We start from the raw sequence: 25,870 nt of genomic DNA, 5'->3' as shown, positions 1-25,870 counted from the left end.
GGTTCTCAACAGGTGAGTTATAGTGTCTGCGCTCCTCCCTTTCTGCCTGATTCCCCTCTTAGAATAACAATAATTATACTTCTTATGAAAATTCAAAGAAACATACTTAACCCAGTAGCATTGATGAGCCAAATTTGTGGCTTTACCGTGTAGCAGCGACGGGCCAAATTTGTGGCTTTACTGTGTAGCAGCGACGGGCCAAATTTGTGGCTTTACTGTGTAGCAGCGACGGGCCAAATTTGTGGCTTTACCGTGTAGCAGCGATGGGCCAAATTTGTGGCTTTACCGTGTAGCAGAGATGGGCCAGATTTGTGGCTTTACCGTGTAGCAGCGACGGGCCAAACTTGTGGCTTTACCGTGTAGCAGCGATGGGCCAAATTTGTGGCTGTACCGTGTAGCAGCGACAGGCAAAATTTGTGCCATGATATAAACCCCCCCAAAATAGAAGATACATAATTTGATCACAAATGCTTTGATATATATTATGAAATGGTTCGTGTGAGGGGTGATTTTTTCTCATATTTCTCGCTTGGAGGGGCCATTAAGAAACATGATCCCCACTGCTACCAGGTTAATTACGACTTGAACTCTTTCAAGAGGAGGGTATCAGGACACCTCTCCTCCCGAAATTGACCTATCTTTCGGCCACTCCTCTTGACTTTTGTAGGAGCAGTGAGTACAGAAAAGTACTTTAAATTTTTTGTGCTTTTTCTTAGACTGAAGAGAAACAGAAGGGTCACATTCTCCCATTGTTTGAGTCACTCATTGCACTCAGAGGACTGCATCTCTACATGACTCATCACATAGTGCTTATAGTGTGTGGAATGAGTGAGACAAAGAAAACAAAATAACTACAGAGTTCCCATTCAATTACTATGGTGGAGGCGACGAGTGCGGGTCATTCAATATAGCGGCCGGTGGCCAAACGCTGACGGGGAAGATAACCCCTCCATGTGTTAGAGCTCAGTGGGAGAGAGGCGCACTATTACGCTATACGTAGCGACATAAAAATAACGAAACATAGAATACCTTCACATACGTAGATTATATATATAAAGATATATGCACATATATTTTTCTATGACTTGCACTTCATCTATTAATTGAACCTCAACTTTTTTTATTTGAACTTCAACTTTTTAAATTTGAAATTCAACTTTTTTAATTTAAAATTCAACTTTTTTAATTTGAATTTCAACTTTTCTAATATGAATTTCAGCTTTTAAAATTTGAAATTCAGCTTTTTAAATTTGAATTTCAACTTTTTAAATTTGAATTTCAACTTTTTCAATTTGAATTTCAACTTTTTTTAATTTGAGGGTGAAAAGGTGTAGATTGTTAACCCTTTAACCCTTAGAGTACGGGTGGCAATGTTTTTCTCTGGATGGTGTGCACAGGGAAAATTTAGGCATTTAAAAGAGGTGGAAATGGTGTCTTTCTTCTTTGCAATAATTGTATATTCATCTAGTATATATGGTGGTGTAGTAAAACTTATCTCCTAATAATAATAAAAAAGTTATGACAGCCGAAAATATTGCGCATTTTCTCGTGGCCGTGACGCGTCGCATGGAAGAACCCCTCTCTCTCTCTCTCTCTCTCTCTCTCTCTCTCTCTCTCTCCCCTTGCCCCTCCCTCCTCCGTCAATGTCACTACCATAGCAGTCATCAGAGTCACTGTCACTTTGATTCGCCCGTGCTCTACTTCTGCCCGGAGCAGAGGAACTGCTTGACGTGTCACGAGACATGACAGATGTATTCCGAACAAAAGTGGAAAATGATCTGTGGCCTTCAGTAGGGCACGCGATGAGATGAATGAGTGTGTGTACGAATGCCAGATGCCTCCACCATTCTTCTGAGTCAAGAACTGGCGGTATATTTGAAATGTAAGAAGCATAGAGTGTGATGATTATATATATGATCCCCATATGGGTGGGGCGTGTGGTAGTACACTTATATGTACGATCGCTGTAATCTAAGGGTTAAGCCTCTAACATTCTAAACCACCATCCACCTACACCACTAAACCACTAACCCTTTAAGCCTCTAACATTCTAAACCACTAACCCTTCAAGTCTCTAACTGTCTAAACCACTAACCACCTACACCACTAAACTGTTGACTGCAGCGTGCCCCATCTCCCCGGCAGGACACGCGCCGCCAGCTGCTGGACCGTGGCTACCACAACCCCGTGCTGCTGCTGCACCCCCTCGGCGGCTGGACCAAGAGTGACGACGTGCCCCTCAAGACACGCATGGAGCAGCACCACGCAGGTACACACATGCATGCACACACACTCACACATGTATATACACACACATATGCACACATTTTTTTTTTCATTCAATGTCCTTATTTTCCCTTATGTGGTTGGACGGGGTGAGTTTCTCCTGCTCTTGACAGTGTACTCTCTCCTCTTAGATGTTCACACATACACATATGTAAAAGAAAAAGTAACTGCACCCCCCCCCACCGCACACACACACACACACACACACACACACACACACACACACACACGGCCCGGTAGCTCAGGGGTAGAGCGTCTGGCTCACAGCCAGAAGGACCAGGGTTTGATTCCCTGGCCGGGTGAAGATAAGTTGGGTTTATCTTCTTTCATGTGTAGCCCCTGTTCACCTAGCAGTGAGTAGGTACGCAACGTCAGGCAAGGAGTTGTGACCTCGTTGTCGCGGTGTGTTGTGTGTGAGTGGTCTCAGTCCTACCCAAAGATCAGTACTACGAGCTCTGTGCTCTTCCGTAGGGGAACGGCTGGCTGTCTCGAGAGAGACCCGCAGCAGACCAAGAGGTGAAAAATTACACACACCACTCTGTGGCGCAACTAGTTAGAGTGCTGCACTGCCAGGCTTTACAGTCTGACAGGGTGTCAGTTCCTGCCCGCTCAGGCCGGATTCTTTCCGTTGACCAGGAGTGGTTACTGTCCCCCCTTGAGCAAGGGGGATGGGGTGTGTGGTGTGTGAGGTCCTGGCAGTACCCAGAGATAGACTGTAAAGAGCACTTGCTCATGTCAGGAGGGTACCTGCTGGCGATTACGAGTGCAACTCGTGATTAGGCTGTGGTGAATTACACACACACACACACACACACACACACACACACACACACACACACACACACACACACACACCTTTAATGGCCCCTCTCTCCCCCACAGTCCTGAAGGAGGGTGTTCTGGACCCCAACTCCACCGTGCTGGCCATCTTCCCCTCGCCCATGATGTACGCCGGGCCCACAGAGGTCCAGTGGCACGCCAAGGCAAGAATGGCAACTGGCGCAAACTTCTACATCGTGGGACGGGACCCCGCTGGCATGCCCCACCCGGTCACCAAGAAGGACCTCTACCACCCCCAGCATGGCCGCAAGGTGCTCACTATGGCCCCTGGACTCACCCAGCTGGAGATTATCCCATTCAAGGTCGCTGCCTATGACACAAAGGCCGGCCGCATGGCGTTCTATGACCCCGCGCGTAAGGCAGAATTTGAGTTTATTTCTGGGACGAAGATGAGGGCGCTGGCTCGCAGTGGGGAGCTCCCTCCTGATGGTTTCATGGCGCCTCTGGCCTGGAAGGTTCTGTGCAACTACTACAAGAGTCTGGCCAAGGAGTAAGGAGTGTGGCAGCAGCAGCGGTGGTACAGCAGACCAGAGCCAAGGAGCAGAAGAGTGTGGCCACCTTCAGCATGGACGCCATGTTGTTACCAGAACAGCCGGACAGATTTCATGTTGATGCTGATTCAGTAGATTTTTTGTGCTCTGGGCACTTGTTTGAGATCCTGACCATACCCAGAGCACAGCAAGCATTATTGCGTCAGCAGTGACATGACTTTCACACAGCTCTCTTGGCAATACCCAGAGCACAAAAAATAACACAATTGCCTCAGCATAAGTTTGAATTTTGTACGGCGCCTTTATAACACCATGGCGCGTGTGATGAAGGCAGCCTCACTCTCCTGCTCCAGGGCTCTTGCTTGCTTCATGCTGAGGGCACAGGAGAACATAGGGCGTGTGATGAAGGCGGCCTCACTCTCCTGCTCCAGGGCTCTTAAACTGCTTCACACTGAGGTCAGACTCCTGAAGAGACTGCATTGAGTTTTATGTTATCTAAACATTACTTTTTTCATTAGAACATGGCTAGTCAAGAAATTTGTGTTAATATGAAATTTTTTTTTTTAAGTAAGAAGTAAATTGAATATTTATGTAGCGATGCTCCAGAGCTGTTCAGGCCACACTGCCAACATGAGAGGTGAGGCGCCTGTACGGTGTAGGCCTTGCTGCATTGGTCCAAAATTGACCTCCGCTTTTTGGACCATTCTAGTTTCTTTACATGAGCAGCTCAAAGTGGACATTTTCTCCCTTGAGCAGTTTCCTTTGCTGTAAAAAAAATAAGGAGACCAATCATCTGCCTCGAAGAAAGGGAATTATATAAAAATGATAACTATGCACATTCAGACACAAAATTATAGTTTAAAATCTTATTAACCCAGATTTTTTAAGGAAGAGAAAAGTTTAATCTGAAAGTAACAGTCGTCCAGAGCACAGAGGACTGTAAAAGGACGGGAACAGATTTTTGTGTGGCAGTTGTAGTGAAGAAGGTCACCGCGGCACAGTGGTGGCACCCGAGTCTGAGGTGTGGATAATCGTGCTCCGGCAACCTGCTGTCACACAGGTTGTCGAAAGCCTTGCGAGAGGAAGCAATTGTCTGTAAGAATAATATGCATTAGCAATGATTAATACTATCCATTTTAGTCAATTTTTAGTTCCATATTATTAGTCATGTCATGTTTTGTTAATTTATAAGGCTGCTCCACTCATTGTAATTACTGCATAGCCCTGGTGCTGCCCTGTGCACAGAAAAGTATAAGAAAAATTACCAAAATTGTCAATATTTGTCAGTGTTGGCTGCATATTACTGATGCTGACCATGTCCTGTGCCCAGGGCCCTGTGTGACAGCTGGTTGGCAGATCACATCAGGGCACACCTCAGGCTCAGGCGCTGTAGTGCTTTTTCTTTTTTTTAGTAGTAGTAGTAGTAGTAGTCGTAGTTGTAGTCGGGAAAGTCATGGTGGTATTGTGTGTGTAGTCTTGTAGTTAGGGCAGGGAGTGGTGGTGGTGGTCAGGGCAGGTCACGGAGGGGGTGGCAGTTAGAGGAAGATTTGACCACTTCATCATTTCCTCTGATCACTTTTTATTTTTCAACTTTTAACCGTTTTTAATTCTTCTTCATGATCGAGATTTTTCTTCCAGTTCATGCTCACCCAAGGCATTTTCACTCCATTTTTTGCTCATTTGGTATTTTCCTTCATTCACACACTCTAGTTTCCTTCAGACCAGTGGCTCCCAGTGATCTTGCACCCACAACCCTTTTCCCAAAGCCTTTAAGTCTCGACCCCTAATGTCAGCAGTTTGTTTTACACGTTTTTAACACCAGTTTTCAGCCATAGCTGGCCCCATGGAGGTAGAATTGGTGGAGTTGACATCACCCCTAAAAAGTGAATCCACCGAACTGTCACATATACGGCTGCAAGGTTGTCCTGCCAGGTGTCAGGTGTTGTTGGGTCAGGTATTTATAAAATAGATCTACCGCATCAATAAATGTACAATTCTCAAAAACATAACCATCATATTGAATGAGACGGAGTCTGGAGTTAACGACTGAGGTAGTGGACGTGAGCTCTCACCCGGGTATCCCTCATCTTCCGGCCCTAAAAATGACAGTTTGGCGGCTTCACCTCAATGAATGGGATTAGTGGGCCGTGTCAACTCCACCAATTCTTCCTGCTGTTCCCTCTCAGTGCTCACCCACAGAAGCATTCAGCACCAGCTGAATACGAGCACAGAAAATAATCTCACCACGATGAGCTATTAAAATTATTCTCCCTAGTCATTTATGTCTGCCACGGCCTTGTGGCCCCCCAGCCAACCCTCCGTGGCCCCACAGGGGGTGGTGAACCACTGGTCGGGAACCCCTGTTCAAGGCTATATTTCACTGCATTATCTGTTGATGTTTTCTTTTTTTGTTTTTTCATATTGTTACTATGTTACATTTAAGTCCCAAGTCATTTTTATTATTATTTTTATTAATATTATTATCATCATCATAAGAGGTGAATCAGGCAGAGAGGAAGGAGAGCGGCCACTGTGAGCTGCCTGTCCAGCCCTCAAGCCCCTGAGCTCTGAGTGAACTCATCCTGCGCTGTTTTACTTCATCTTCTCATGCACATCAGTGGGAATTCAACTAAGAGAACAGTTTTAATTCCAGAGCCATGTGTGTGTGTGTGACTCAAGGCTCACTCTCAGGCAGGCTGATTATTGTCATTGTGAAAGTTTTTGGTAGTATGACTTTTTTTTCTATTTCTAAAGCAGCTGCCATAAGTACCTTTTTTATTGATGTATTTCATTTTTGCTAATTTTCATATAATTTGCTTATAGTATTGAAAAATATTGTAATTGTTGGTCATCTCTATGTGAGTCCATCACAGTCATTGCTTCCACCACATTTCTTCCCCAAGTATCTGCTGTGAACACCAGTGAATGATTTGTGGTCAGACACAGCATGGCACAATCCAGTCTTCATTGCAGAATTATATCCCTGCCATTGTTCCTATTCCTATTGGGGTATTTGTTCCACCTGCTGGAAATATTAATTACAGCACAGCAGGATATAATTTGGATCTTGGTAAGGACATTGCACCCTGATCCTGGCTGGGCATTAGCTGCTAGGGGGTGCTGCATAGAAGTTGCACCCTGATCTGTGGCTGGGCATTATGTTGCAAGAAACCTCCTGTTGGGTTATTTGTTTCACCCACACTGACAATACTAATCACAGCACAACAGGGTATAATTTGCATCTTGATAAGGACATTGCACCCTGGCTGGGCATTGGACACTTGGCTGGATGGCGTCAGTGTGTGCGGTGCTGGGCTGTGGCACGCTGCACCATAGTCCTGTATCAGTATTTATCTTTGGTCAAGGTTATAGTCATTGCAATGCACCTTCAGTATGTCAGTTTTGAGATTATGTATGATGAGTTTCCAGTCACCATCAACACATGTCACCACTCAGTCCCTATCACTGCCAGTGAAGGGAAAATTATCCTGGCTGACGATAGTGCACCAGAGGGAGGGGGAGAGAGATGTCCCCTTAGCTCAGAGGGTTTTCCCGAGGTCCGTGTTGCATGTGGTCGCCGGCTGCACAGTTTGTGGATGTGATGGGGTTTGTGTTTCCTGTTAGAGCACCATGTTGTGCAATGTTGACTTGCTCACTTTTATGTAAGACTTACCTTGCATTGAAGCTTCTTGTGGGGACGGTGGCCAATAGTTTACAGATTTATCATCAATTTTTTTTTTTAATTCACTTGTTTCAAAACAAATCTGGAATTGTTTCAAATGCATCTTTTATTAATTTTAAGACAGTTGTTATCATCGTACATTATTCTTTAAAGAGTTAAAACTAATCATGTGATAAATTATGCCTTTGGCAGGTTGATGTAAAAAATTAAACACTTTAAACAATACTTTGAACTCTTTCTTTTTAGCATTAATTAGTAATTTATGATCCATGTGACTGGTGCTGAGTGTCTTTTACCTTCTGCTGTGAAAATGACCATAAAAGTGGCCTTCATCTTCACGGTGAAAGCTCACAGTGAAAAACTTGGGGCCATGACTGGCTGGTACAAGGCCACCAATGACTGACTGGTACAAGGCCACCAATGACTGACTGGTACAAGGCCACCAATGACTGACTGGTACAAGGCCACCAATGACTGACTGGTACAAGGCCACCAATGACTGACTGGCACCAATAACTGACTGGTACAAGGCCACCAATAACTGACTGGTACAAGGCCACCAATGACTGACTGGTACAAGGCCACCAATGACTGACTGGTACAAGGGCACCAATGACTGACTGGTACAAGGGCACCAATGACTGACTGGCACCAATAACTGACTGGTACAAGGCCACCAATAACTGACTGGTACAAGGCCACCAATGACTGACTGGTACAAGGCCACCAATGACTGACTGCCACCAATAACTGACTGGTACAAGGCCACCAATAACTGACTGGTACAAGGCCACCAATGACTGACTGGCACCAATAACTGACTGGTACAAGGCCACCAATGACTGACTGATACAAGGCCACCAATGACTGACTGGCACCAATAACTAATTGGTACAAGGCCACCGATGGCTGACTGGCACCAATAACTGACTGGTACAAGGCCACCAATAACTGACTGGTACAAGGCCACCAATGACTGACTGGTACAAGGCCACCAATGACTGACTGCCACCAATAACTGACTGGTACAAGGCCACCAATAACTGACTGGTACAAGGCCACCAATGACTGACTGCCACCAATAACTGACTGGTACAAGGCCACCAATGACTGACTGATACAAGGCCACCAATGACTGACTGGTACAAGGCCACCAATAACTGACTGGTACAAGGCCACCAATAACTGACTGGTACAAGGCCACCAATGACTGACTGATACAAGGCCACCAATAACTGACTGGTACAAGGCCACCAATAACTGACTGGTACAAGGCCACCAATAACTGACTGGTACAAGGCCACCAATGACTGACTGGTACAAGGCCACCAATGACTGACTGGTACAAGGCCACCAATGACTGACTGGTACAAGGCCACCAATAACTGACTGGTACAAGGCCACCAATGACTGACTGGTACAAGGCCACCAATGACTGGCTGGTATAAGGCCACCAATGACTGACTGGTACAAGGCCACCAATAACTGGCTGGTACAAGGCCACCAATGACTGACTGGTACAAGGCCACCAATGACTGGCTGGTATAAGGCCACCAATGACTGACTGGTACAAGGCCACCAATAACTGACTGGTACAAGGCCACCAATGACTGACTGGTACAAGGCCACCAATGACTGGCTGGTATAAGGCCACCAATGACTGACTGGTACAAGGCCACCAATAACTGGCTGGTACAAGGCCACCAATGACTGACTGGTACAAGGCCACCAATGACTGGCTGGTATAAGGCCACCAATGACTGACTGGTACAGTCGCAATATGAAGTGGTGTCGTCGTGTATGTTTATTTTTGATCATGCAAGTATCGTTATATATTTTCAAGAGTATCGTTATTTTCCTGTATCTTCATCATAACTTAACTAAATATATTTTACAAGCTAGAAAAAAAAAATTGAATAATGTCTTACGAAGAGTTATCGAAATATTTTGACACAAAGTGTTTCATTCACCAAGGAACAAGTCAAATGAAGTCCAAATATCGACATATTACTCAAACAGAAAGTAAAATTATCTTTTCATGATCATTGTTGACAACAATAAATCTAACATATGCACAATATATAGGACATGCATAATTAGTCAATATCCTAAACTAGGATGGCGTAATTTTTTTAATTTATACTCTCGTTCGATGATGACGTCTTCGCCCGCGCACCATACCTATTATTCACCCCTGACTCACCCTTTGCCTTTCGTGGTCAACATAACGATAAGAAAAGCTTTCCGTGGACTTCTAATGCATGATAGTGATCAAGGGAAGATGCCCACAGCCTATAACTACCGTGGGATAGTCGGAGATGGAAAAATAAGAATAAATAGCTTCAGAATAGTTGTGTTTCGTAACTCCAAGCTCACTCTTTGCCGCCGATCGCAAACTTCATTGCCATCTTGGTCAATATAACAATGACAAAAGCATCATGTAGACTTCTAATGCTTGGAGGTGATCAATGGAACATGTCCACAGCTTATAAGTGCCATAGAATAATCGAGGAAGGTGGGGAAATAAAAATATATGGCTTTGATATGGAGGTGGTGGTCATGGTTGCGGGCGGGTAATCGCAGCGTTGCCAAACATTAGGCTGTGGTCGAATGTTCATAGAGGCATCCAGAATTTTGATAGTTCAGATATGGCAACCCTACCCATGAAGGCATTCTTCATTCATCATCATTACTGAGCAATGTTACTGATTGCTTAATAAGAACTAGAGGAAGATTTGTAGACAACAATTATTCAATATATTGCTGTGTGGCAACTCAAGCACATGAACTCGGTCGATCGTCTCCGATCAGAACCACAGATGACTCATCTCAGTCATCTGTCATTTGAAACAGTTGAGCTTGGTAGCTATTCAAGGGTGTGTTGCTTTTTTCTCTTAGAGCCATAGAAACTACGGGTAACCATCTTTAAGCATCTTTATTTAGTCACTCATTGAGCTTTACCGGGAGTGGTGAATGGTTATATGGTGCTATATATTTCAGTGCCCAGGCTTACGATAAGAATTAAGCCATCATAGTGAATAAAAGGTGTTTAATGTGAAACCTTATTATTTGATCGTTTCTTAATCAATAAAACGCAAAGTAATGCCAGTAACTGTCCATTCACTTTGTGTCATACTGTGCGTGTGTATCGCAACTGTATTAGTAACTGCAGAAGACAGTTCATGGAATGACCCAGAAGAATATATATATATATATATATATATATATATATATATATATATATATATATATATATATATATATATATATATATATATATATATATTGCCTAAATCTGAACGTCGTATAACAACTGTTTTGCAAAGATAAGCACACGACGTGAGCTAAATCAGTTCAAGGTTGTCTTCAGTACCGAAGACAACACATGACATTCGCAGTCGCATTTTTTAAAAGAAATGAATGTATAATTGTAATTCAGGTACTACTACGTTATTTTACTGTGTTTTGCATCACAACATATTATAGATTATCATTAAAAGGGAACATTATAACAAAAACAATAAATACATATCACTTCTGTTACCTTCAAATGCTCCTGTACGAAACATTCTGAGAGCGGTGACATCACTTCATATTGCGACTGTACAAGGCCACCAATGACTGGCAGGTACACAGCCACCAATGACTGACTGGTACAAGGCCACCAATGACTGACTGGTACAAGGCCACCAATGACTGACTGGTACAAGGCCACCAATGACTGACTGGTACAAGGCCACCAATGACTGGCAGGTACACAGCCACCAATGACTGACTGGTACAAGGCCACCAATGACTGGCAGGTACACAGCCACCAATGACTGACTGGTACAAGGCCACCAATGACTGACTGGAACAAGGCCATCAATGACTGACTGGTACACAGCCACCAATGACTGACTGGTACAAGGCCACCAGTCAATTTTTTTTTTTTTTTTTTTACAACAAAGGAGACAGCTCAAGGGCACACAAAAAAAGAAAACAATAATAAAAAAAAGCCCGCTACTCGCTGCTCCCAAAAAAGAATCAAAAGAGGTGGCCGAAAGAAAGGTCAATTTCAGGAGGAGAGGTGTCCTGATACCCTCCTTTTGAAAGAGTTCAAGTCGTAGGCAGGAGGAAATACAGATGAAGGAAGATTGTTCCAGAGTTTACCAGCGTGAGGGATGAAAGAGTGAAGATGCTGGTTAACTCTTGCATAAGGGGTTTGGACAGTATTGGGATGAGCATGAGTAGAAAGTCGTGTGCAGTGGGGCCACGGGAGGGGGGGAGGCATGCAGTTAGCAAGTTCAGAAGAGCAGTCAGCGTGGAAATATCGATAGAAGATAGAGAGGCAACATTGCGATGGAATTTAAGAGGTAGAAGACTATCAGTAGGAGGAGGAGAGCTGATGAGACGAAGAGCCTTAGACTCCACTCTGTCCAGAAGAGCTGTGTGAGTGGAGACCCCCAATACGTGAAATGCATACTCCATACGAGGGCGGACAAGGCCCCTGTATATGGATAGCAACTGCACGGGGGAGAAGAACTGGTGGAGACGATACAGAACGCCCAACCTCGAGGAAGCGGATTTAGCGAGAGATAGAGATAGACCGAGGATGTTTAGTGTTGAAGACGGTGACAGCTGAATGTTGTCGAAGAATAGGAGACAGGTGTTTGGAAGATTGTGTTGAGCTGATAGGTGGAGAAATTGAGTTTTAGAGGCATTGAAGGACACAAGGTTCCTTCTGCCCCAATCGGAAATGATAGCAAGGTCTGAAGTTAAGCGTTCTGCAGCCTCCAGTCTGTACAAAGTGACCGTCTTGCAGCAGCAGCACAGAGTAAAGTAACAGGCTGTCTGGCACAGTAAACCCTCAAATCAGGTGTAATTATAAAAGAGGCAGCAGGAAGATAACTCATGATTACTTTAAGATGCTTGAAGATCAGACTGCAGCCTTTCAGTATACAGCCTTGGCTTGATACTCCAGTGGGTTAGGTTCCTAAAACCTTACAGAGAATGTTTTTGTGAATATTTTTCCAACACAAATTAGAATAATGCGAGGGCTGCACTCCAAGCCAAGGGTGTTGATTTTACTTGAATTTTCCAGCCACATTTCATTGAGTATTGCACACACAAATAGATCTTTTCACTACAAAATAACTGAGTGTGGTGAGTTTGTGTTTAGTACAGACTGCTGCCTGTCGCTTGTCACCTTGTGTAGAAGAAATGAAGTTTGAGGGAGGGAGGGACTGGGAGAGCAGGGTAACTGGGCGAGGGAGGGAGAGAGGGACTTGTAGAGCAAGGTGACCTTGAGGTCCGTCAGGGTATGGTCAGGTCAGATCTAATCCCTCAAGAGATAAAAATCTCTCTCTCGATATTTAAAGAAACGAAATGACTCAGCAGATGGCAGAAGGGTCAAATGTGGTCTGTGGTCTGGGTCTATAAAAATAGCAAACTGCAATGGCTAGTCATGAAAATAGAGGTGATAAAAGACCGTGGAGCACGGAGAAGGTTCTGTAGTAGATGTGAGTATAGTGGAAAGCTGAACGACGACTCACTGTGCAGAAACTGTGGAGAAGTGAAGAGCAAGAAGGAGGTATGTACAGCTTGTAATCGTTGGGTAGAGGCTGAAGGCACCGAGTGTGTCCGCTGTGGCAACTGGAGGCACCGAGAATGTGAGGGACTGACTAAAGAAGGACTAAAGGCTGTTCAAGGAATGAAAGTGTGGTTCTGCAAGCCATGTGGCGGAGAGTGGAGTGGAACACGAGGAGGTGAAGAGAGAAAACGCCAAGATGAAGGAAGAGCTCAAGATGGTTAAGGATAGGAATGCAGAAATCAACAGCAAGATGGAAGAATTTGAAAAGAAGTGGACCAGACAGTCTGAGAAGCAAGAGGACCCTAACGGTGACTGGAGGCAGTAGGAGGGAGGGGGGCCAGTGGATCATCAGGAAGGAAAAAGTGGTCAAGATTCCAAACTCAACTGAGGAGTAGGCTTATCAAAGGAAAAGGCTAGGGAGGTAGAGGAACTAGTAGATAGTAATAGCATCCTCTGTCTAACAGAAACACACAAGAAAATTTGACGTAAAAAATAACACCAGAATAAATCCATTAGAGGGGATGAGAGAGATGTAAAATAATTTTTAATAGTGATGAAATGGAGGAGGTCAGTGAGTTCAAGTACCTTGGATCAGTTATGTGTAAGCATGGTGGTACAGAGGGAGAGACAAGAGGAAGGGCATTGCAAGGAAGAAGGGTGGTAGGGTCTCTGGGACGAATCATGAATGGCAGAAGTGTGAGCATGGAGGTAAAGAGGGATTTGAGAAAGACAGTAATAGTACCAACCCTCACATATGCAAGTGAAACGTGGGCCTGGAATGAAAGTCAGAGGTCTAGAGTGCAGGCAGTGGAAATTAGTTATTTGAAGAGTGCTTGTGGTGTGAGTAGAATGGATGGAATGAGTAATGAAAGTGTGTACGAGCATTTTGGAATGTGTCACGGGGGTGAAGGGAAGAAGTGTGGAGTGGTGGAAGAAGTGAAGCGACAGACTTTAAAGTGGTTTGGCCACATGGAGCGAATGGAGGAGAGTAAGATGACCAGAAGGGTGTATGTGAGTGAGATAGAGGGAGGGAATGCTAGAATGCTAAGTCAGACCAATTGGGGGGAAGGCCAATCCAAGTTGTCCGAAAATTCAAGTTACCCGAGGGATTTTTTTCCACATTTTGCACGCCTGTTACCTCTAACAGTTGTAGTGGTCTGTGTAATGCATTATGTAAATAGGTACTACATACATGGCACGTGCACACACACACACACACATACACGAGGAATTGGACAAGATGGCGGACGGACACAGTTGAACTCCTGACGCGTCTTCAATACTATCATCAGGCTGCGCGGGAACTAAACCCTAGATGTGGAAATTAAGGTAGGAGCCGTGCTTGGTGGTAATCGTGCTGTCCCGAAGTATTAAAGGTTGAAAAAAGTGAATAACACTGAAAAATGAGTTAGGAGAAGGTGCGGGCGACGGCTTCGTCGCCACCGCCAGGTTTGTTTACACCGGTAAGCAGGGGAGCCAGGACAAGGGACAATGATTTTGAAGGTTTCTCGGAAGACATGGAGAGGCACAGAGACCAAGACATTATGTTGAGAAGGAGATTTATTGACTTGGAAAGGGAGATGAAGGAAATGAAGGAAAGAATGGGGACGCTGGAGAGAGAGGTTGACGTCCTAAAGATGGAGAAAAATGTATGGCAAAATGCATACAATGACCTGCACAAGCAGGTAACGTTAAATGAGAAGACAGAGGATACAGAGGTTAAAGTCAAGGAATTAAAGGAAATGCATAAAGTCTGGAAGGAGGAACAAGAAAAAGAGAATGTTAATTTTAAGAAAATTGTGGAGGAGCAAGTCAAGGCTAAAGATGAAGCTATAACTGAAAAGGTGATCAAGGTAATAAAAGAAAAAAACAAATAGTGAGGGACTCCACTGAAAAAAAAGAAGTCAGTAGTAGTGGTGGGCATTAATGAAGAGCACATGCCGATCAGACATACAAGGGAAAAAAAAGAAAGGAAGGCAGTGGAGCAAGTAATTGAAGCAATTCAGGAGGAAGGTCATGAGGTGGTAGGGGAGATCAAAGAAGTATTCAGGCTTGGAAAGTATGAAGGAGCCCAACGACCAGTAAAAATTAGATTTAGGTCTCAAGTGGATGCAGAAGAAGTGGTGGGAAAGTCATGGAAGTTAGCAAGAACAGAGACCTACAAAAAAGTCTGGGTAAGAAAGGAAAGAAGTGTGGAGGAAAGGAACACGATAAGAGAATTGAAGAATCAAGCCAATGAAAAGAATGAAGCAAGGTCAGAAGAGGAAAAAAAGAAGTTTGTCTAGAGAGTGATAGACATGGACCTAAGGAAGTGGTACAGAAGGGAAGAGGAGACAGCTTGAAGGTGGCATACACTAATGTGAACGCATTAATATCGTCAATGTTAGAAATAGGAGATTACCTGAGTAAGGAAAAAACAGATGTTATGGGGATTACGGAAACCAAATTGACTGGTGGTATAGATGCATTTAACTTAGGGGATGGTAAATATAATGTATGGATGAGAAATAGAGAAAATAAACAAGGAGGAGGAGTGATGCTATTGTTGAAAAAGAATGGACAGTGGAGGGTGTCACCTATGGCGGAGGGGAAGCGGAGGTCTTGAGTGTGGGAATAAGACTGCAAAGGGGAGGGTGCAGAAATATCGTAGTGGTGTATGTCCCTCCAAAAAACAATTCATGGACAGAAGAATTGTACAAGAAAAAGCTGGAAGACACATTGGATTGCCTAAGGAGTTTGCTGGAGGAGAAGGATAAATTTCTGATAATGGGAGATTTTAATTGTAAGGAAGTGTCATGTGAAAACTGGTCAACGGAAGGAAGTGAAGCTTAATGGGGGAACGAGGTTTTGGAATTGGTTATAGATAACGTCCTCACACAGTGGGTAGAGGAAAATACAAGATTCAGAGGAGAAGACGAGCCATTTAGATTGGACTTGATAATCACCAGGGAGCCAGATACCATAGAGGAGATGAACTATAAGAGCCCTATAGGGAAGAGCGATCACGTACTTATCGAGTACATATTACAAGAAGGAGGTAAAATAATCAGGAATGAGGACTACAGGAAAGAATGGTTGAACTTTAATAAGGCAAATTTTGAACAACTTGGGAAACATTTTGAGGAAGCACAATGGGATACTTTTTTTGAGGCTGAAAATGTGGAGGAAAAATGGGCTATCTTTCTACGGATTTACAACGAAGGAGTGGAAAAGTGGGCACCAAGGATGAAAGAAGGCCAGAAATCAAGAGAAGAGTGGTACAATAGAAAGTGTGTAGACGCCAGGCAGGAAAAGGAGAAGGCATGGAACAAATGGAGAAAAAATTGGAGGATGGATCTATGGAATGAGTACAAAAGGAAGAGGAATGCTTATGTCAAAGTAAGAAGAGAAGAAAAAAGGAATTTTGAGAAAAATATTGCAGATAAGAGCAAAGACCAGCCAAAACTGTTTTATAAGTTCATAAATGAAAAGTTGAAAAATAGAGATGAGATTCAGAAAGTTAAAGTTAATGGTGAAACTTTTGATAGTTTAAGTGAAATAGTAGAAGTGATGAATAATTGTTTCCAAACAGTGTTCACAAGGGAGAGTGAGTTTGAAGGTGTAGATGCAGTGCCGGGGAATAGAGTGCATGGGTCTGGAGAGAATACAAACATCAGCAGACGAAGTTAAAAAATTATTGGAAGAATTGGATGTGAGGAAATCGGCAGGACCGGATGGTATATCAAATTGGGTGGTAAAAGAGTGTAACCAGCAAATAGCTGAAAAGTTGAGCAACTTGATTAATGTCTCACTAGCACAAGGGAAGGTACCGAGAGACTGGAAGAGGGCTAACATCGTCCCAATACATAAAGGAGGAAGTAAGGAAGACCTGTTGAACTATAGGCCAGTGTCATTAACAAGTGTAGTAGCAAAGATGTGTGAGAAAATTATAAAAAACAGATGGGTGGAGTATTTAGAAGAAAACAGTATATTAACAAATAGCCAATTCGGATTCAGAGGAAGATGGTCTTGTGTAACTAATCTGATCAGCTTCTATTCAAGAGGATCATCATCCCATTTGTGTTAGTCCTCTCATTATTGAGTCCAATGTGTCCGTTCAGATCTCCCATAATCACCCACTTCTCCTTGCCTATTGCCATGTTTTCTGGTCCCTCCACTCCCATATACACCACTGTGATCCACCACACTTCTCTCACATCCTTGATTTTTACTGTGATAATGTCCCCTTTTCCATGGGTCAGCCTGTTTTCCATTTCTTTGCATAACTGGACTTCTGACATACTCCTGCCTTCTTTCTCCTTCATTATTACTCCCACGCCACCACCTTTCTTTCTTCAACCTTCCTTCCTTTTCCTATGCATGTCCATCCTCCTTCTTCCCATTTGATGCTATTGTGCCAACCTGTCTCTCCTACTCCGACATCATACTCCTCTCCTTCCTTCAATACAGTTCTCCATTTTCCTTCGTTCCAACCCCTTGTATTAATGGAGGCCAATAGCATCTGTCCTTTCTGTGCCTTCTCCTGTCTCACTCTTCCTCTTATTCCTTCCCTCTGCTGGGCCCATTCCACAATGTTCCACCTCATCCACCATTTTCCCAGGTAGGAGAGGTGAATGCTGTCCCATCCCCACACTTCCCCCCAAGGCATTCCCTCCCACAGTTGTAGGCCATCACAGCTCCAGTCCTCTTGTTTCTCTATCAGTTTCTTGTTCACCCACTGTCTCTGTTCTTCATATCTTGTTCTCTCCTTTCCCCACCTCTTTGTTAGGCCGATGATCAATGGCTTATTCATAACTTTCTCTTTTAGCATTTCTACCACTTCTCTTATCATTCTTAGAGTTCTCCACTCGCCCACTTCCTCCAGTTTGTTTCACCCTCCTTCCACCACCACTAAGTCCTCCTGCCCAATCTCTTCCAGGTGGTCTCTCACTGTTGTGCATATTGCCTCCATGCTGGCTCCTCCTTCGGTTCTGTCCATAAATTTGTAGTAACCGTCCGACAGGAAATGTATTTCCCTCCCAACTCCCTGCAGTACACTGTCTCCAAACAACCAAAGTTTTTTCACTAGCTTACCAGATTTCCTCATCTTTAACTGCTCCCAATGCTTCACCTTTGTCCATGCTTGCATCCCCACCCCTGTCCATGTTGCAGCATCCTGTGTTGTCTCGTCCTCCTTTTTTCGTTGCCTCTCCTCCTCCAGCTGGGTTTCATTCATCGCTGGGGGTTGTTATTCTTTGTTGCTTTCCATTCCTCCTCCTCCGACTGGTTTGCTTGGTGGCTTTTCTGTTATCTGGTCCTTCCATGGCTGCTTGTCCTTCTCCTGATGTTTCTTCTTTTTCTTTGTTGTATGTGTGGTCTTGTTCTCTGTCTTTTTCTTTCTGGTCACTTTTATTTTTATCACCTTTGGCTTCTTCTACCCCCATTTTTTCCCCTTTGCTAGCATTAGTTTCATTGCTAGCCTTACCCTCTGTCTCTACACTTGGCACTACCACTTCACACTGACCCACCACTACACAGACTTTCCCCACAGCGGCAGCCCCCATCACTCTAGAGTCCACCTTGATTTCCCTCTTCTGCTGTGCTGTTGCCTCCTTTCTGTTGTCCACAGCTGGCATCTTCAGCATCTCAGGTGCCCGAGGTCCCTGGGTCACACCTCCCTCCCCAAGGTTTCTCAGCTGCTCTGCCATGCTTCTATTTTCTACGTCTAAAGCTCTTAACCACTCCTTCATGTCCTCCAATTCTTGTGTTTGCAGTTCCATTTCTTTCTTTTTTCTCACTAGTTCCTCTTCAAGTAGGCCCACCTTATTTATATTTCTTTTCACCACTGGTTTGCATTTTCTACAGAACCATAGCTCCTCTTTAGATTTTTCAAGCCCTTCATATAACTCTATTTTCACCTCCTCACATGTAATATGGGCCCAGCTCTCACACCCATCACACTGTAGGCCTTTGTCTCCTTCTTTTACTTTCTTCTCACATGCACGGCACACCTCCTTCTACTTCCAAAGCTCCACGATTCCGAAAGTCGTGCCTCACTAATCTTATATCCTTTTACAATAGAGTATACGAGGCAGCTGACAATGATGAGAGCTATGATGTGGTTTATCTTGATTTTAGTAAGGCCTTCGATAAGATACCTCACCAGAGACTGTTAAATAAAGTCAGGGCTCATGGGATAAGAGGGAAAGTATTTGATTGGATTAAGGCGTGGATTAGCGACAGGAAACAGAGGGTTACCATTAATGGTAAAAAATCCGAATGGGGTAATGTTACCAGTGGGGTTCCTCAAGGTTCAGTTTTAGGCCCGCTTCTATTCATTATCTACATCAATGACATAGACAATGGGATAACTAGTGACATAGGTAAATTTGCAGATGACACCAAAATAGGACGCACTATTAGGGCAGGGGAGGATGCTAGAGCACTGCAGGAGGATCTCAACAAACTGTCAGCTTGGTCAGAGAAATGGCAGATGAATTTCAACATCACCAAGTGTAGCGTACTTAGTGTAGGAACACGCAACCCATTACACGGGTATAGTTTAGACTCCACAGCGATAGGCAGGTCTGAGTGTGAAAGGGATTTGAGTGTTAGTGAACTCTGACCTAAAACTAAGGAAGCAATGTATTAGTGCGAGGAATAGGGCTAACAGGGTATTAGGCTTTATTAACAGGACGGTAACCAACAGGAGTGCAGACGTCATCCTCAGACTCTATCTAGCATTAGTTAGGCCACACTTAGATTATGCTGTCCAGTTTTGGTGCCCACACTACAGAATGGACATCAACTTGCTAGAATCAGTTCAGAGGAGGATGACCAAGATGATTCAGGGGCTGAGGAACCTCCCATATCAAAATAGGCTGAAACATCTAAACTTACATTCACTAGAGAGACGAAGAGTGCGGGGAGATCTGATAGAAGTATTCAAATGGGTCAAGGGTTTCAACAAAGGCGATATAAGTAAAGTACTGAGAATTGGCCAACAGGATAGAACACGCAGTAATGGATTTAAATTAGAAAAGTATAGATTTAGGAGAGATATAGGCAAGCATTGGTTTAGTAATAGGGTGGTGGGGGAATGGAATAGACTCAGCAATCACATAGTTAGTGCAGGGACGATAGCTTGTTTTAAGAGTAGACTGGATAGCTACATGGACGAGGACGACAGGTGGCAGTGAGGTGTGGGTGCAGTAAGGTGACGGGGTGCTGGATGCGTGCCTGCGTACCGCCGGTATAACAAGGATCAAGCCTCTACCTGTAACCCCTGTAACTACACCTCACCCATCGTGAGTAGTGGGGGGGATTCTGGAGCTGCCCTGTGTAGGCCACCCGGCCTCTTGCAGTTTCCCTATGTTCTTATGTTCTCCTCGCCTCCTCCACACAGCTTGCACACATACCTTCATGATTGAGCCTCCCTGTGAAGTCGCACTGGCAGCATCTCTTCTTAGCCCCTTCCCCTCTGCTGCCAGGTCTTTCCGGCATGGTCTCGTGCTCCTCGTGACTGTTACCGGCGTTATTATCCGCTTCTCGGGTCCTCCTCCTGCTCCCTGAGTGTTTGTGCCTTACTTCTCCTTTCACTCCACTGTGTCTGTCGTTTTCGTTAAATTCTTGTTTTTTTCTCCGTTGTGATTGTTTACGTTTTCAAACCGCCATGCCGCCAGGCGGTGTTGTCCCGGCAGTGTTGCCAACTAGCAACTGGTCATCAAACGCGGCGCTACATTGGACCCCAAACCGCTGCACCACATCTGACGAAATACATCTTACCTGCTGGTTGATAACAGCACAAAAACTGTGCTAGATCGTCGTCGCATGACCCTCCAACACCCCCCCAATAATTTATATTACGCAACTATATAGGGGTCTAAATGGAAAATGCTGAAAAGTAAAAATGGCGCCACTGTAAACACTTGCCTGCGCTACAACGGGCTGGAGCCGACCATCAGGCCCTACTGTTAAGGCCTACCGGCGCCACAGGCCAAGACGAAAACATAAAAAAAAGAAAAATAAATAAATAAATAAAGCTGACTTTGTTTATAATGCCATGTTGTAGGGTTCATCAGAGCTAACAAATGTTAGCATACAATGTCATGTCTACAATGCATGGGCAAGTCAGCAGGAAAGCAACGTGAGAGAACAACAAGATGGACAGTGTTGATCGGCGTCTGCGACACCGATAAATAAAAAAAAAACAAAAAAACTCGCACATTCGCGCACACCCACGGATGGGAACTTAATTATTTGTCAAAGTTGTTGTTAAGCGCACAATGCTTTACTTTCTGCCTCTGAAAGAGCAATTACTACATAAACTACGTTCTTACCAAATCTCTCTCTCATTGATCTGCCTCGAGAGTTGCCATACATTACTTCCTGCGAGAGAGAGAGAGAGAGAACGGGAGGGTGTGGGAAGGGAGAATTAAGGGGTGAATGGGAGGAGGATGTAACTAGAAAGGGGAGAAGTAGCCTGGTAACATACACTCCCAGGTCTTTCTCTGCCTCTGTGGTGGATAGTGGAGTGTTTCCCATGTGGTATTGGTGTGCTGGATATCCCTTCACTGGTAGCCTGGTAACATACACTCCCAGGTCTTTCTCTGCCTCTGTGGTGGATAGTGGAGTGTTGGCCATGTGGTATTGGTGTGCTGGATATCCCTTCACTGGTAGCCTGGTAACATACACTCCCAGGTCTTTCTCTGCCTCTGTGGTGGATAGTGGAGTGTTTCCCATGTGGTATTGGTGTGCTGGATATCCCTTCACTGGTAGCCTGGTAACATACACTCCCAGGTCTTTCTCTGCCTCTGTGGTGGATAGTGGAGTGTTTCCCATGTGGTATTGGTGTGCTGGATATCCCTTCACTGGTAGCCTGGTAACATACACTCCCAGGTCTTTCTCTGCCTCTGTGGTGGATAGTGGAGTGTTTCCCATGTGGTATTGGTGTGCTGGATATCCTTCACTGGTAGCCTGGTAACATACACTCCCAGGTCTTTCTCTGCCTCTGTGGTGGATAGTGGAGTGTTTCCCATGTGGTATTGGTGTGCTGGATATCCCTTCACTGGTAGCCTGGTAACATACACTCCCAGGTCTTTCTCTGCCTCTGTGGTGGATAGTGGAGTGTTTCCCATGTGGTATTGGTGTGCTGGATATCCCTTCACTGGTAGCCTGGTAACATACACTCCCAGGTCTTTCTCTGCCTCTGTGGTGGATAGTGGAGTGTTTCCCATGTGGTATTGGTGTGCTGGATATCCCTTCACTGGTAGCCTGGTAACATACACTCCCAGGTCTTTCTCTGCCTCTGTGGTGGATAGTGGAGTGTTTCCCATGTGGTATTGGTATGCTGGATATCCCCTCCCAAGGTGCAGGACTTTACATATTTCTTCATTGCATTGTACCAGCCACTTTTTGTTCCACTCCTATAACTTGGTGATGTCTTCTTGTAGGAAATCCGCAGTCAAGGGGTTAAAAATAGGCCTTTCTGACAAACTTGCAATTTTTATAACCCTCTTACTTCCCTTATAAGATTACATTACGTCGTTTGTCTGGCGGAAAAGTTTTGATTCTTCACAGAGACAAACGAAGGGAAACTATTCAGTGTTTTTATTCCTCTTAACAATTAACAGATACTTGACTTCTGGGCTGCTAATGGAGTAATGGTACTAATGGATTGTTTTTTCTTTAGGGCGAACAAAGAAATTAGCGCCTGACTTTTCCAATGCCGTATTAGCCTTCGTCAAGAACACTGTGGCTGACTTGTCTTTGCTCGCCAGTTTTTCAAGACATGCTCAGCGTCAATTTTTGTATATCACACGTTACGACTGAGTTTGCAATGTGGCGACTTTCCGGAAACCCAACACTTCTAGCTAATAACTCCGTCCCAAAGACTGAATTATAAAACAGAACTTGCTACATAACTTAATGAATACTAATACATGTTTTAATAATCTGGTATAAGAAAATGGTAGAAGTTTCTTAATGTGTTGACTTCACTCTGAAAATCCAGGACTTCTAGCTAACAACATCTCAAAATTAGAAGCAAAGTCACACCAGCCACAGAGCTTGATACTACTACCACGCTTGAAAAACCTGGTAAGTAATATATGAAGCTGAAAAGAACATCACCGTAACCAACTCTATGTAACTGTTTATCCTGAGCCTGTGTTGTCGTTGGGGGTCGGAAGAACTTAAAATATATTGTCATTGCGAACTATGAGATGTTGAACTGTCCTCTTTAGACACAAGTACACGTAGCGGGAAAAACCCTTCGTAATATGTCCAGTGATGACTCTTTTTCTCCTACATAAGTCTTTCTACCTCTAACTGTTTAATTCTCTCTTTTCCTTTCGTAACACAAATCTTGCTGTAAGTCTTCCTCTTTCGTAACACAAGTTCTGATGTACGTAACCTTTTCTCCTTGTTAACAGTCCTACTATCTCTCTTTAATCCTCTCTTCTTCAATTTACAAGCCTTTCTTTTCCTACGTAGGTAATAAAAGTCTTGCCATTTATGTTTCTCCTTCATAATGCAAGTCTCGTGGTAACCTTCTTCTCATATGTAACAATCCTACCAACTTCTATTTCATCCTCTCTTCTGAAATATCTTCGTGATTTGAGTCCTGATGTACGTAACTTTTTCTTCGTCATTGGTCTTTCTACTTCTCTTTAATCCTCCGTTCTGTGTCATAAAACCTGCAACTCACAAGCCATTCTTTGAATTCCTTCGTAATAAGACACCTTGCCGTAACTCTTCCTCTTTGGTATTGTCACTCCTGCCGCTCAAAATCTTTTCTAATTTATAAGTCTATTTGTTTCTGAATGATGTAAAGCACTGCACTACACGATCACTTCTTTCATCGTGATACAAGTCTGGCTGTAACTTTCTCATTTGTATCGTCACTCCTTTCATACAAAGTCTCTTCTTCTTTCTAAGACCTTTTGTTTTGTTGCTGTCTTTGTTTGTGAAATAATGTATAGCCATTCATTTACAAGCCAGTCTTTCCTTCATAACACAAGTTTTACGATAACTTTTTCACAACACAAGTCATACAGTAATACTCGATCTCCTCCGCAACACAAGTCCCATGGTAATACTCTCTCTCCGTAACAAGTCCTACAGCAATACTTCCTCTCCGCAACACAAGTCCTACAGCAATACTTCCTCTCTACATCACAAGTCCTACAGCAATACTTCCTCCCTGCAACACAAGTCCTACAGCAATACTTCCTCTCTGCAACACAACTCCTACAGCAATACTTCCTCTGCAACACAAATCCTGCCGTCCCTGAATCCTAGAGCAAAGAGGATCGTGCCGCCTCGCCCCCTAGCACGGCAGCGAGGCGAGCACCGACCAAGCACTTAATCAAAATCACTTATACCAACAGGGCCGGATTTTGGGTTTAGGGGGCCCTGGGCACTAGAGCTTTGCGGGGCCCCCAGAGGAGGAGGGTGCGATTGAAGTGACAGCATGAAACATCTTATAAATATTAATAAAAGTAAATCACAAAAGATAAAATCTTTGGGTTCTCTTACGTATTTTATTTATAAAATTAACCTGTAATTAGCTCCTTATGCAATACGTTTCAGTATCTTACTTTGTACTTAAATAAAAATAATCATTTAATTTCTCACTGCTTATATTTCTTCTAAAATAATACCATGATTGACTTGACTATTCCATGGAGCTACATACAATACATATAATAATACGTATTTCCATTCAGTGACTAATCCTTAATATAAATAAACATTTTAACATTTACTCTTTAAACTAGGAAAAAGTGTGTAATTATCACAAAAGGAAATTCATCTTAAAAGTAAATTCAATCATTGCACAGCAGCATAGCACTACATACGTAATTATAAGAACTAATGACTAAGTACAGCATGAAACATATGTTACCTTATATCACAACTTCAAAAAATAAAGTAAATCACAGAAGTTAAAATCTTTGGTTCCTCTTAGGTATTTTGTTTATAAAATTAAACTGGTAATTAGCTACTTATGCAATAAGTTTTAGTACCACACTTTGATTTAATGTCTGGAAATGATAATTGATAAATAAATCAATGAATTCCAAGGGTCTACAGACAGGAAAATATATAACTGTTTCAAAATAAAATAGGAATGTGATTCAGATAATTCTGTAAATGACTGAACACATAAAACAAAGAAATTCTTAGCAAAAAATATAATAGCAAGAATTTAATGAGATAACATACAAATTATACAAAAAACCCTATACAACAACGAGATACACGTAACACAGGTATATTAATTTGCTGCGAAGTAGCGGCACCACTACGTATGTTTGGCGTGGAAATGTTGCCTGCTCCAAGGAGAATAGTTAGCGAGCAAACTACCTCGTCCATGACGGACGGCGAAACCACATATAGATTAAATCAATAGAAAATTAGAAAGGGGTACTTAAAGTACAGAAATATTGGGGGGATATCATGTTGTGGTAACAACCCCATCGATTGCGCCCCTCCTCGGTATAGAACCTAAAAAAAAAAAAAAAAAAAAAAAAAAAAAATTATGCGTGACGTTGCTTTGAGCCAAACTAGAGAATGTAGAAACGGATTTAGAGAAAATGAAGAAAGGCAGACTAATTTAAATCAATCACTTCAACTTGCCCCCCTCACACCCCACACTGCCGTTTGTCGGCATTGGAATTACAGTCACGCACAGCACAATAAAAAGCCATATTTTTTTCGTCAGTGGCTTGCCTGAATGCATGGTGAAAGAAGGTGAGCATGCACATCCAAAGGGCACACACGGCTGCAGCTTTAGTCATCCATGAACTGGTGGGTATTTGGATTCAAGTGACGTCATCCTGCTGCTCCGCCCAAAACCGCCTCCTGCACGTGGTGGTCGCAGTTTTGAAGGCAGAATGACTTGGTATAAGTGACAGTGCACATGTCGAACACAGCGAGTATATGTAAAGTCTTACTCTCCTAGTATTACAGATAAACGAATATGCGTAAAATGCATGTATGTAGTACGTGTGCATG

At 43.5% G+C, this 25,870-nt stretch overlaps 1 protein-coding gene across 4 annotated transcripts in view; it reads left to right on the top strand.

Moving 5' to 3' along the window:
• LOC126984639 (bifunctional 3'-phosphoadenosine 5'-phosphosulfate synthase-like) overlaps window positions 1-7,524 on the top strand; it is an 82,520-nt gene extending 74,996 nt beyond the window's left edge. For all 4 annotated transcript variants that reach the window (XM_050838498.1, XM_050838499.1, XM_050838497.1 and 1 more), the window contains exons 10-11: window positions 2,146-2,269; window positions 3,169-7,524. In XM_050838498.1, the coding sequence (XP_050694455.1) occupies window positions 2,146-2,269; window positions 3,169-3,620 (576 nt within the window). In that variant the 3' untranslated portion in view covers window positions 3,621-7,524. The remainder of the gene's footprint in view (window positions 1-2,145; window positions 2,270-3,168) is intronic.
• The last annotated feature ends 18,346 nt before the right edge of the window (window positions 7,525-25,870 follow it).

The sequence above is a fragment of the Eriocheir sinensis genome, chromosome 57 (genome assembly GCF_024679095.1).
Source record: "Eriocheir sinensis breed Jianghai 21 chromosome 57, ASM2467909v1, whole genome shotgun sequence".
NCBI lineage: Eukaryota > Metazoa > Arthropoda > Malacostraca > Decapoda > Varunidae > Eriocheir > Eriocheir sinensis.
This window is presented reverse-complemented; position numbering and strand designations above follow the sequence as displayed.